The following is a 13,616-nucleotide window of genomic DNA, read 5'->3' as shown; positions in this document are numbered from 1 at the left end:
TTCCAAAAATATATAGTTTTCCAAATCCCCCAAAAAATCCAATGAAACTTTCAATCTGGACATACTGAACCTGACTATTATGCACATGATGTTAATATGGTGGCTCCGGGTAGGCCACTTTGGCATTGTGCCTCCCGCCCCCTGACGTGGGCGGTCCATTAGTATCGTGCCAACTCCTAGAGTGGCCTGCTTCGGTGTGGTGCGTGAAAGGTGTGAAATGAGTCGTCTAGACACATACCCTGGTAAGACTTTACATTAAGGTGTTCTGTCTTGTGTTCATGGTTTTTGTTTTTTTTCCAGCAGGATGGACAACAGTGTGTTGCTCGAATTTCTAAGGCAACCAAAAGGAAAGCCCCCACGGCAATAATATCTGCACCTCCCGTGATCAGCCGCTCCGTTACGTCTTTCTCTTCAATTGTCGCACCATACTCACCATCTGACCTGCCCAGTGGTGAGTAAGAATGACTTTAACTTTATAAATAATGTGAAAAAAACATTCGGGGAGGCAAGTGTGAATGCAAACCTTGCACTCGTATTGGAAATCAGAGATCCACAGTTTTGTTGTGAGGCCACTGGGCTCAGAATGATCAAACTGATGCATTGGCATCAGCAGCAACAGGATGTTGGAAGTGAGATCTTCTGAGAATGCTGCCAGAGTTGTTCAAAATACGCCACAAGCTCCATACCAGAGGACTTATTCGATTCCAAATCTGTGTTGCCGTGTTCTTGAAACTAACAGAGAGCTTAGGCTGTGAGGATCACCGCCGTATTGCTTGTACCTTTATCGGATCAAGCTTGGGTCATGGGGATGACACCATGTTGATCGCCACGTCCCCATTCCGGCACTGACATTTTGATACGTCAAGTGCCCGGAGAGTAAAGACTAGGGGAAAATGGATTCCGATTGAAGCGATTCACTCAAGGTGAAAGTGAAATAGAAAATGTAAGAAGTGCAAATCGCTACGCCTGATGATTGTCGTTTTTCAACTTTACGGTTTGGATGAACCATGAAGCAGCAAATGCACCTTGAGTGAATATCCCAGTCATTTGTGGAGGCTATAATAATCAGTTTCCAATCAGGGATGGCGAGGGAGTGGGAGCTGTGTCTCCAATCGACTACGAAACGCCGCATCAGACGCATTGCACAACCCGTGGAAGATGCGAAGGAAAGATGTTTCTCTTCTCCACAAAAAAAATATTGTAAAATTTCCTAAAGATGCATTTGCTGCTTATTGGTGAGTTTATTTAAAATATATTTGGAAAGTGAGATTAAATGATCAGATAGTTCTTGTGACGAGTGTGATGCCGGCCTGCCATTACGGTCTGGAAATGGTGGTGCTGACAGAGAGAGAACAACAGAGGTTGCATGTTTGCAAGAACAACTGGGTCAGGATTGTGGAAGTGAAGAGTATGGATAGATGGAGGATGGATGAACTGAGGGAGGAGATTGGTGTGCAGATGAGCTTGACCGGGGGATTGGTAAAAGGTGGGCTGGACGCTTGAGGTGGATGGCGGAAGAGAGAATGACAGAGTGGCTAGGTTGAGAGAGCAAGGTTGGAGGAAAAGAGGTAGCCTGTGGTTGAGATGGGAATATTGTGTGAGGAGGGATGCCGAGAATGTCAAGGTGTTTGGAGAGTGGAGAGAGGTGGAAGAGTATTGTGGTCGAGGCAGGTCAGGAACTTGGTACCATTGGACCTCACCCCTTATAAAGTGAAGAGAAGGAGAATAAGATGGTGCTTCTTAATTTTTCAAAGTAGAGTTTCGTTTCCATTTTTAGCTTTAATTGTGTAAAAATAATCTTTGAATGCGGTGCGTTTTTTCTGCCAGAGGAATCTCGGACTTGTTTGGCCACGCCAGTAGCCTGGTCGGGCATTATGGAGCTCGATGCCCCTCCGATTCAAGACTCAGTCCTACCTCCTGCACCGACTCACTTGATTCCTGTGTCCTTGTCACCTGCTGCTCCACTTGCTCCAGTTGCAGAAAAGAGCAAGAGAGGAAAGAAGGTACTGTTTTACTATCCTGTGAACGCAACAACGGATTCCACAACACTAACTTGTATTCCAATTTCAACCTAGGCTTTGTATGGCTGTTATAGCCAACCTCCGACAACAGTTCAAATAAATACGTTGGATTCCTTCCTTAAAAAAACAGGGGAGAACTTGATTGAAAAGTCTGCTTTACTCAAAGGCTACGTCAGTCTCGATAAATAAGTAATGTGGTAGATGATTTTGTAATAATCATATGAATACTAATTTGTTATTGTTTGTGGTTGAGCTTGAAAGTGGTTGGATGTCAATGAAAGCAAGTCTGTTGGGAGCCGTTGGTGAGGTATGTGGATGGACAAAAGGACCACCGAGGCACTCGGAAACATGGTGGTGGGATGATGAAGTTGGAAAGAGGATTGACGAGAAGAGGAAGAAGTTCAAGGAGTGGCAGAAGGCGAAGGGTACGGGAGCAGAAACAGCAGAGCATGAAAGTTATAAGGCAGCCAAGAAGGCTGCAAAGAAAGAGGTAGCAAAGGCGCAGGAGGCATGTCGGAAAATGTACGGAGAACGCTTGAATTCGGAAGAGGGTCAGAGAGCAGTATTCAGGATTGCAAAGCAGATAGCGAAAGAGAGGTGTGATGTGATGGGGGTGAGTTGCTTGAAGGATGAAGTGGGACAAATCGTTGTGGACCCAGATGGAATTAAAGGAAGATGGAAAAGATATATGGAAATGCTGTTGAATACAGAGAATGAATGGGATGGCAACATAGAGAGTAACCCAGTTTTAGGACCGGCAGAAAAGATAATTGAGAAGGAAGTTGAGGAAGCGATAAAAGCAATGAAGAGTAGAAAAGCGGGAGGGCTGACGGGAGTTGTGGGAGATATGTTGAAGGCAGCAGGAAGTTGGGGTGTGAAGAGAATGACAGAGATCTGTAATCTGGCGGTGAAAGAAGGCCGCATTCCAGTGGATTGGGAACTGAGTACCCTCGTCCCTCCATACAAGGGGAAAGGTGACCCTCTAGAGTGTGGCTCGTACCGAGCGATAAAGTTATTGGAGCATGGAATGAAGGTATTGGAAAGGGTGTTGGAGAGGAGGATAAGGAAGAAAGTGAAGATCGACGAAATGCAGTTTGGATTTATGCCAGGAAGAGGAACGACAGACGCGCTTTTTATTGTGAGGCAGTTGCAGGAGAAGTACATGAAGAAGAGGAAGAAGTTGTTTCTTGGGTTTGTTGATCTGGAGAAAGCATTCAATAGGGTTCCACGCAAAGTATTGACATGGGCAATGAGGAAGTTAGGAGTGGAGGAATGGTTGATCAGAGTAGTGATGGCAATGTACAAAAGAGCGTGCACAGCTGTAAGGACGAAGGACGAGAACAGTGGTGAGTTTGAGGTGAAGGTGGGAGTGCATCAGGGGTCGGTACTAAGTCCACTACTATTTGTAGCTGTGATGGAGGTGCTGGCTCAGAACGTAAAGGAGGGTTTACCGTGGGAGTTGTTGTATGCAGATGATCTGGTGTTGATTGCGGAAAGTATGGATGGACTGAAGGAAAAGATGAACAAGTGGAAGGAATGTATGGAGACAAAAGGTCTGAAGGTGAATATCGGAAAGACGAAGGTGATGGCAAGTGGTAAAGCATGTGGCGAGGTGGAAAGAACTGGGAAGTGGCCGTGTGCTGTGTGCAGGAAGGGTGTCGGAGTGAACTCCATTCAATGTACAATGTGCGCTGAGTGAGTTCATCAAAAATGTAGTGGTCTGAGAGTGTCATTAACCAGTGTGGCAGCTACATTCAAATGTAAGGTGTGCACAGAGGGAGCTGCAGATGGAGGAAATGTTGAGTTGGATCTTGGAGACGGCGTGAAGCTGGAAGGTGTGAAAACATTTTGCTACCTCGGAGACATGCTGAATGGAGAAGGTGGATCAGACTCGGCAACGGTTGCTAGAGTGAGATGTGCATGGAAGAAGTTTCGGGAACTGAGTGGCATGCTGATGAGGAGGGGAGTGTCGCTGAAGCTGAAGGGAAAGGTGTATGCTGCATGTGTGAGAAGTGTTATGATTTATGGGAGCGAGACATGGGTAATGAACGTAGCGCAGCAACGAAGGGTGGAAATGCGAATGGTTCGATGGATGTGCGGAGTATCGTTGAGAGAGAGGAAGACAAATGATGAATTGCGAAAAATGATGGGAATAGAGCCTGTGATTGATGTTGTGAAGAGGAACAGGTTGAGATGGTTTGGTCATGTGTTGAGGAAGGATGAAAGTGACTGGTTGAGAAGAGTGATGGAAATGAATGTAGAAGGAAGTAGAGGACGGGGAAGACCAAGAAAGACTTGGCCAAAGATGGTGGAAGAAGAAATGCGGGCAAGGGGGTTAACAAGGGGAGATGCAGAAAATAGGGCAAGATGGAGAAGATTGTCATGGGGACCGCAAGGCTAACCCCCACTCTAGCAGGGAAAATGGCCTTAAAATGCATGTTGTTGTTGTATACTAATTTGTTATTGTGCAGTTTTTTTGTGGGGGGCGAGGGTGGGAGAGGAGAATTAATTTTCTCAACCAAGTGCTGATAAAGGTGAGATAGGCTGATAGCCATGGGAAAGAATGTGCAGCACGTTTCGCTTGTGAACCCTTTAAAATATTTTTTTGGCCCCATTTCACCGACACGGTCCCACTCCATCGTCGCAGTCATTTCTTTACTTGATCTCCACAGGGAGACACAACTTTGCCTGCTCAAATCCAGGGTTATTTATTTGCCAGCTCCCAACCAATTCCACCCCCGCATCCCCCACCCCTTGCATCTTCCCCCTCCTCCTCTTCTTCCTGCACCCTGAATCATCCCCCTCCCATCTTATTTGCATCTATCCCCTTTGTCCTCCCCCCCTCCTCCTCTTTCTCTCATCTCCTTTGTCCGCTTTGTCCCGCCCTACCCTCCCCCGTCCTCTTTGTCCCGCCCTCCCCTCCCCCGTCCTCTTTGTCCCGCCCTACCCTCCCCCATCCGCTTTGTCCTGCCCTACCCTCCCCCGTCCGCTTTGTCCTGCCCTACCCTCCCCCGTCCGCTTTGTCCCGCCCTACCCTCCCCCGTCCGCTTTGTCCCGCCCTACCCTCCCCCGTCCGCTTTGTCCCGCCCTACCCTCCCCCGTCCGCTTTGTCCCGCCTTGTAACCCTTTCCCCCTCCCACCTTGTAACCCTTTCCCCCTCCCGCCTTGTAACCCTTTCCCCCTCCCGCCTTGTAACCCTTTCCCCCTCCCGCCTTGTAACTCTTTCCCCCTCCCGCCTTGTAACCCTTTCCCCCTCCCGCCTTGTAACCCTTTCCCCCTCCCGCCTTGTCACCCTTTCCCCCTCCCGCCTTGTAACCCTTTCCCCCTCCCGCCTTGTAACCCTTTCCCCCTCCCGCCTTGTAACCCTTTCCCCCTCCCGCCTTGTAACCCTTTCCCCCTCCCGCCTTGTAACCCTTTCCCCCTCCCGCCTTGTAACCCTTTCCCCCTCCCGCCTTGTAACCCTTTCCCCCTCCCGCCTTGTAACCCTTTCCCCCTCCCGCCTTGTCACCCTTTCCCCCTCCCGCCTTGTAACCCTTTCCCCCTCCCGCCTTGTAACCCTTTCCCCCTCCCGCCTTGTAACCCTTTCCCCCTCCCGCCTTGTAACCCTTTCCCCCTCCCGCCTTGTAACCCTTTCCCCCTCCCGCCTTGTAACCCTTTCCCCTCCCGCCTTGTCACCCTTTCCCCCTCCCGCCTTGTAACCCTTTCCCCCTCCCGCCTTGTCACCCTTTCCCCCTCCCGCCTTGTCACCCTTTCCCCCTCCCGCCTTGTCACCCTTTCCCCCTCCCGCCTTGTCACCCTTTCCCCCTCCCGCCTTGTAACCCTTTCCCCCTCCCGCCTTGTAACCCTTTCCCCCTCCCGCCTTGTAACCCTTTCCCCCTCCCGCCTTGTAACCCTTTCCCCCTCCCGCCTTGTAACCCTTCCCCCCTCCCGCCTTGTAACCCTTTCCCCCTCCCGCCTTGTCACCCTTTCCCCCTCCCGCCTTGTAACCCTTTCCCCCTCCCGCCTTGTCACCCTTTCCCCCTCCCGCCTTGTCACCCTTTCCCCCTCCCGCCTTGTCACCCTTTCCCCCTCCCGCCTTGTCACCTTTTCCCCCTCCCGCCTTGTAACCCTTTCCCCCTCCCGCCTTGTAACCCTTTCCCCCTCCCGCCTTGTAACCCTTTCCCCCTCCCGCCTTGTAACCCTTTCCCCCTCCTGCCTTGTAACCCTTTCCCCCTCCCGCCTTGTAACCCTTTCCCCCTCCCGCCTTGTAACCCTTTCCCCCTCCCGCTTTGTAACCCCTCGCCCTTACAATTTGTTAACTCCCCTCCCCTCCCACTTTGTACCCCTCCTCCTCTCGCCCTGTTCCCCTTCTCCTCCCGCTTTGTACCTCCACCCCGCCCTTTACTGCTTTGTTTCCCCCACCCCTTGCATCTTTCTGTCTGGCTGTCACAGGGGAAATTCTGCTTTCGTCAGATACATGTGAAGTATGGCTGCATTATCAAGTTGATGCTTCTGAACAAATAAGTTTGACGGGCCAACTTCCTTTAGCCACTAGATTTCAGCTTGTCCTCCATGAGTGACAAGGTGACAAAATCCAGTGTGGAATTCAAAAACCCCTTTGTCCCAAACCATCTCTTGTTGTCTTCAAGGAACAAAACGACCAGAAATGAACTGCACTGGACTAGACCTATTTCTCATGGAGATCAAATGTTGCTCTAATGAAATCAGTCGTACGAGGTTCGATTCTTTGTTGTTGTTTTTTACGAGTGAGTGTAGTGCAGGTCTTTAGATGTTGCAATTGTGCTTTGAGCAGGTGTGACGTGTGCGTGGTAGGTTCGCGGTGGAAAGAGCAAGGGCAGGATGCCACCTTTGGTGGAGAAATGGAAGAGCATTCAACGTGAGCTTGAAGATGAAGAGCGTGAGGAGAGTGAGGAAGAGGAACTCAATCCACAGCAACGTATCAAGGAATGGAAAATGCAGCAATTACTTACGTATGGGAGTTTTATTGCACATCCAAGAAATGTTTTCATTCAGTACTTTTATTTCACGTCACAAGTTTCCGCTTCTTTTACCTCGTCTTGCTTCTCTTACCTTGCTCCTTATATTGAGCATCTTGACCTCAATCTGCATCCAGTTCTTCTTTGGCCACATATTCCATCATTGCCATTTTATGTTTTGCTTTATTATTATTATTATTATTATTAATATTCTTTTCTTTGCAGTGGAAAGGCCGAGAGGAACCCCAACTTCGAGGCCCTTCCCATCGACTGGCGAGAACGTTTGAAGAGACGGAAAACCACACCGAAGGGACAGCAGCCTCAGTAACAAGCGAACTTTGCTGGTGGAGAGTTTACCGAGTGAAGGCTCCTTCAGGAGACGTCACTGGGCTCAGGTTTTCAGCCACTGTTGGAATAAATTTTCACTTTGATAATGTTACAACATTGATTTTTGTTATGGCTCTTTGTAAAACATAGCTGGTCATGTTCTTAGGATGACAAATGATCTTATATGTGAACTTGGCTCTGTCGTATATATGTATATGTATATGTATATATAATTATACATATATATATATATATGTATATATATATATGTATGTGTATATATATATTTAATCATTTTTTTAAAGAATAAAAAAATATCTTTCGAGCCTTTTGTATTTGTTTTTACTTTTTTACCATTAAATATTGCTCATGTCATCATGGGTGACCAGGATGAAATAGAAACCATCAATCAGACCATTTTGCCAGCAGATTATGGATTCCATTACTCGTGAGAAAATGTTAGGCCAGGTGGATCACCTGTGATCTGACCAGTCTCAATTTGAAGACTAGTCAGTCTGAAGTCTGACCAGTCTTAAGTACATGAGAGCAGTGGTGGCTACAGTGAGGGACCTGAATACAATATGAGCTATTTTATTTAATTTGAGAGTACAGTACAACTGTTGAGGGTGAAACTGCCAAGACCAGATAAATTTTTTTTAATTCAATGGATGCTGTTATCTACAAAATTTATATACCCTCCCCTGCTGTTCCCTAGCCTGGTGTTGGCTTAGCGGTTAAGGTTAGGATCCCAGCTTGGGATCCTGGGATCGAATGTCGATCGCTGAATTTAACGCCAGGGGGGTTGACTCAGCCTGTCATCCTTCCGAGGTCGGCAAATTGAGTACCAGTTCACTGGTAATTCCCTGTTTGTCGTAAAAGGCGACAAACAGGGTTGGCGTCAGGAAGGGCATCCGGCCGTAAAACATTGCTTCAAAAAGGGGACCACGGTGACCGATAAAGGCCAACCCTGCTCTGCAGGGAAAAATGGCCTCTAAAGGTGGTTCTTCTTCTTCCTGCTGGCCCCATCTCTCCAACCCCCCACACCACTCCACACACAAATAGTATGGAGAGGGAGTGGGGTGTGAAAGGGAGGAAGAGAAGTGAGCAGTATGGGGAGGAGGATAACATAAAGCTTAAAACTACTTAAAATGTAGCTGCTTTGTTACATCCTCTCCCACTGCAGGAATTGGGTGTGGTGTGGTGTGGTGTGTGTCAGTGTCAGTCATCTCCCCCGTTGCATGGATGTATAAATGGGTCTTGTACTCTGTATCGTGAAAAGCAACAAGGGTTTAGAAAGTAGAGGGGAATAATCCATGAGATGTTCACACAGAGTTGGTGTAGAAGAGCTTTGAGATGCAAGGGAGAATTGCATTTTGACTTGTGTATATTCAGGCCTATGACTGTCATGACAGAGATGGTGATTGCAATACGGAGAAGGTGGGAGTGCCGGAGGCATTAATTAAGTAAAGGTATGTATAAGAGAACGAAGGGAAGATTTTTGGTTGATCCTCGAATGGCAGAGGAGTTCAATGTGAACATCGGAAGGGAAGATTTTGTTTCCTTTGAAGGAAGGGAAGAAGAAGAAGAACCCTGGTGTTGGGCTAGCGGTTAGGGTGCCGGCTTAGGATCCTAGGATCCTGGGTTCGAATCCCGGTCGATCGCTGAATTAACGCCAGGGGGGTTGACTCAGCCTGTCATCCTTCCGAGGTCGGCTAATTGAGTACCAGTTTACTGGTAATTCCCTGTTTGTCGTTAAAGGCGGCAAAAAGGGTTGGCGTCAGGAAGGGCATCCGGCCGTAAAACATTGCTTCAAAAAAGGGACCAAAAAACAACAACAACCACGGTTCCCGAAAAAGCGGGGGGAAATGGCCTCTAAAGGTGGTTATTATATTATATATCGGAAGCTCTCTCGGCTCACTGTTTATCAGTGTGATGTAGCTGGTAAACAGGAGGGTAAAAATGAAGGGTATTCTGGGGGAGATGTCAGTAGATGATCTGGCTATTGTGGGGGAGAAGAAGAGGGAAGTAAAAAAGGTACTGGGGGATTGGAATGAGGTATTATGGAAACATGGATTGAAGACTAATATGGTGAAGGTAATGTGGGTGTGGAAGCAGAAAAACAAAACATGGAGATTAGGCAGGGAAATAGGTTTGAGTATCTGGAGGGAACTGTGACAGTGGATGGTAGTGCGGAGGAGGATGCACGTAGCTGTAAATGGGTGGGGAGGCAGGTGTAGGGATTGATGGTAGACAGAAAAATAGCAAGGAAAGGGAAGATTCTGGTGTCTTGTGGAACTTGCCGTGACGATCTGGAGACGGTGGCAGAGAGACAACAGAGGCTGCAGGTTTGCGTGAACAACTAGGTCAGGAGGATTGCGGGAGTGAAGAGGGTGGATAGAAGGAGAATGGATGAACTGAGGGACGAGGTTGGTGTGCAGATGAGCTTGATGGGGAGATTTAAAAAAAAAAAAAATCCAGCTCAAGTGGAATGGACACGGTGCAGATGGATGAGAAACTGGCAACGAGAGTGGATAGGTTGAAGGAGCAAGGTAGGAGGAAAACAGATAGACTGTGGCTGAGATTTGAATATTGTGTGAGCAGTGAAAGCAACAAGAGGGAGAATTGCTTTGCAATACCTGATCCCAATGTACGTTCTTGATCCAAGCAAAAAGGGCATAACTCCGTGAAAAATTGGCGAAACCCCCAAACTGAAGCCATGTACAAAGTTTCAGTTGATGTCAATGGGTATGGAAAAAAAAGTGCAGAAAACCACAGGTGGGACGGACGGAGAGCAAACCTGTAGTACCATCTGGGTAGGGGACTGATAAGGTGGAGGTGGTGGAGAGAAATGGCTGAGGACATGGAAGTGGACGTGTATCCATGTTCAATCCAGGGCAGAAGGTTGGTATATATCCTTGACAGCATGTGCCAAACAATAAAAAGCATCAGGGGTGGACTATCTGGAGGAGATGCTGGAGTTGGAGACAGAGGTCCCCCGTGCAGAGCAACATCGAGCTACACATGGGAAGCAATGAGGTAGACCACGTGGTGGTGGTGGACAGAATAGACCCTGTGACAGAGGGTTCGACCCCAAGGCAAGCGAGAGAATAGACCCCATGGTGGAGAGTGATGTAGACCCCATAGGTGTCATGGAGAGTGATATAGACCCCATAGGTGTCATGGCGAGTGATGTAAACCCCATAGGTGGCGTGGAGAGTGATGTAGACCCCATAGGTGTCGTGGAGAGTGATGTAGACCCCATAGGTGTCATGGCGAGTGATGTAAACCCCATAGGTGGCGTGGAGAGTGATGTAAACCCCATAGGTGTCGTGGAGAGTGATGTAAACCCCATAGGTGTCGTGGAGAGTGATGTAGACCCCATAGGTGTCGTGGAGAGTGATGTAGACCCCATAGGTGTCGTGGAGAGTGATGTAGACCCCATAGGTGTCGTGTAGCTTGATGTCAACCCCATAGGTGTCATGGATCCTGAGGTGAAACATAAAGTAAAGCTTGTTTAGGGCAGGATGGAGCAACAAGAGGGCAATATATATTTTTTGAAAAGAGGAACAGGAAAATAGGATGACAAAATCTCAAAACCAAGACGATTAAGCTCCAGCTATCCAAGAAGGCAAAGGCTGTACGAAAAAACATTCAAACAAGAAAGAGCAATCAGAGATTGCAAACCCTTGCCAGGATGTATTTTCAGTGGTTTTTAAGGCTTTTGTGTTAAAACAAATATGGCGGCCGAACCACGTGACCGATGACATCATTTTTTTTTCCCTCCAATTTATCCGTAGATTATGCTCAATAAATTTAATCTTGATCAGATGAAGCTTTGTACTTGTCGAATTATGTCATAATGGAGGCGCCTATGACATCATTGACATATTTTATTCCCCATGGAGAGTTCTTTACAATGAGCCAAGTCTCAATTTTTTTTATATTCAGCACTTTCAGAGATATAGAGGTGCAAAGTTGAGGTTTTTCCAAGATGGCGGCTAAACCACGTGACCTATGACGTCATAATTATTTAACAATTACACAGGAGATGCACCTATGGTGAAAATTTCCTGTCAATCGGACCAACGGTTGCAGAGAAAATCATATTTATTCTGTGTAAACAAACAAATGAAAAATCGATCAGACCGAGGACTTGCCGGAATGTACTTTTTATCGGCCATTTTGGCCAAATATGGCGGCTGAACCACGTGACCGATGACATCATTATTTGTTTTATAAACTAATTTATTCATTGATGCTCAAGAAATTTCATCTTGATCGGATGAAGTTTTGTACTTGTCGAATTATGACGTCATAATGGAGGCACCGATGACATTAACATATTTTATTCCCCATGGAGAGTTCTTTACAATGAGCCATGTCTCGAGTTTTTCTATTCAGCACTTTCGGAGATATGGAGGTGCAAATTTTTTCGGTTTTTCCAAGATGGCGGCCGAACCACGTGACCGATGACGTCATCATTATTTTTTTTCTCCACCAGTTTATGCCGACATGGCGCTCAAGAAATTGCATCTTGATCGGATGAAGTTTTGTACTTGTCGAATTATCAAATTATGACGTCATAATGGAGGCCTTTGGCCGAGAGAGTTAAAAATTGGGCACAGTCAATTCCAGGGCAAGACAAATATGTGTGTAAAGTTTGGCGATTCTACGTGCAACGATGTCGACAGTACTGCGCACAAACAGATAGACAAACCGACCGATCAACATACTTGCCGGAATCTTTTCCGGCAAGTAACAAACAAACAAACGGACTCGAATGCAATACCCTCTCCTCAGGCGAGGGTAATAATGTCGCCAACAAAGGACGATACGAAAATTTTCGATGAGAATACAAACAGCAGACGAGGACGAAAATATGGCAGAAAAACACGACGGATCCGGTTCAGAAAACAACTTTGATTCAGGTGTAAGGAGCTGTGGATCCGACCTCTGCATGGAACAAACTCCGCAAGTAACCGGAAGTCAATATTATTTGGAATCCCACGGTGAAACGGAAACTCTGGGCCTGTTACTCCCACATCGCAGAAAGACCGGTGCTGTCTTGCATTGCCTCCTTTCTGGTCTTGGACCCTGTTCCCTTTCCATGTTGAGCTCACCCCAGGTTTCTCCAGGATGCATGTGCTCCACTAGTAACACACTTCTGGCAAAACTATGACAATCCAGGCTCACAGCTCACCTCCCCTAATTTTTTCCTCTCTTCTCTCACCGGTGGAACCATCTTCCTCACTCCGTTCTCATTATTCCCTCCAGAGATTCAATATGCCTGTTCACCTCCTCAGGTCTCCATCCATAACTCATGTTTTCTATCCTCATTAACCATCCCAGAGCATACCTTCCTTTCCAAATAATTGTGTGTTCTCCCCTCTTTCTCAACCCGCTCCCTTTTCCATTTTTTTTGTTCCATTGCTGGTTCATTATAGGTTTTCCCTTCTTCTTTTAGTCCCTCATTATTCTCGCCGGAGGAGAGGGTATTGCATTTGAGTCCGTTTGTTTGTCCGCACAGAATAAATATGATTTTCTCTGCAACCGTTGGTCCCGTTGACAGGAAATTTTCAATTTTTTTATGATAATTATGATGTCATCGGTCACGTGGTTCGGCTGCCATCTTGGAAAAACCGAAAACTTTGCACCTCTATATCTCCGAAAGCACTGAATAGAAAAAAATTGAGACATGGCTCATTGTGAAAAACTCTCCATGGGGAATAAAATATGTTAATGATGACGTCATCGGTCACGTGGTTCGGCCGCCATCTTGGAAAAAACCGAAAAACTTTGCATCTCTATATCTCCAAAAGTGCTGAATAGAAAAAAATTGAGACATGGCTCATTGTGAAGAACTCTCCATGGGGAATAAAATATGTTAATGATGACGTCATCGGTCACGTGGTTCGGCCGCCATCTTGGAAAAAACCGAAAAACTTTGCACCTCTATATCTCCAAAAGTGCTGAATAGAAAAAAATTGAGACATGGCTCATTGTAAAGAACTCTCCATGGGGAATAAAATATGTTAATGATGTCATAGGTGCCTCCATTATGACATCATAATTCGACAAGTACAAAACTTCATCCAATCAAGATGAAATTTATTGGGCATAATCTAGGAATAAATTAGTTTAGAAAAAAAAAATGACGTCATCGGTCACGTGGTTCGGTCGTCATATTTGTTTTAACACAAAAGCCTAAAACCACTGACTAAATTTGCAATCTCTGATTCTCTGATTGCTTTTTGATTTGATTCTGATTTGATCTAATTCTCTGATTGATCTG

General features: G+C 46.6%; 1 protein-coding gene across 3 annotated transcripts in view; it reads left to right on the top strand.

Moving 5' to 3' along the window:
- LOC137432585 (formin-binding protein 4) overlaps nucleotides 1–7,649 on the top strand; it is a 79,287-nt gene extending 71,638 nt beyond the window's left edge. For 2 of the 3 annotated variants that reach the window (XM_068124630.2, XM_068124632.2), the window contains 4 exons: nucleotides 301–451; nucleotides 1,828–2,003; nucleotides 6,834–6,991; nucleotides 7,223–7,649. In XM_068124630.2, coding sequence (XP_067980731.2) covers nucleotides 301–451; nucleotides 1,828–2,003; nucleotides 6,834–6,991; nucleotides 7,223–7,325 — 588 coding nt within the window. In that variant the 3' untranslated portion in view covers nucleotides 7,326–7,649. The remainder of the gene's footprint in view (nucleotides 1–300; nucleotides 452–1,827; nucleotides 2,004–6,833; nucleotides 6,992–7,222) is intronic. The other variant, XM_068124631.2, reaches the window with a different exon arrangement.
- Nucleotides 7,650–13,616: the final 5,967 nt, after the last annotated feature.

This window comes from Myxine glutinosa, chromosome 8, assembly GCF_964187855.1.
Source record: "Myxine glutinosa chromosome 8, kmMyxGlut1.1, whole genome shotgun sequence".
Classification (NCBI taxonomy): Eukaryota; Metazoa; Chordata; class Myxini; order Myxiniformes; family Myxinidae; genus Myxine; species Myxine glutinosa.
This window is presented reverse-complemented; position numbering and strand designations above follow the sequence as displayed.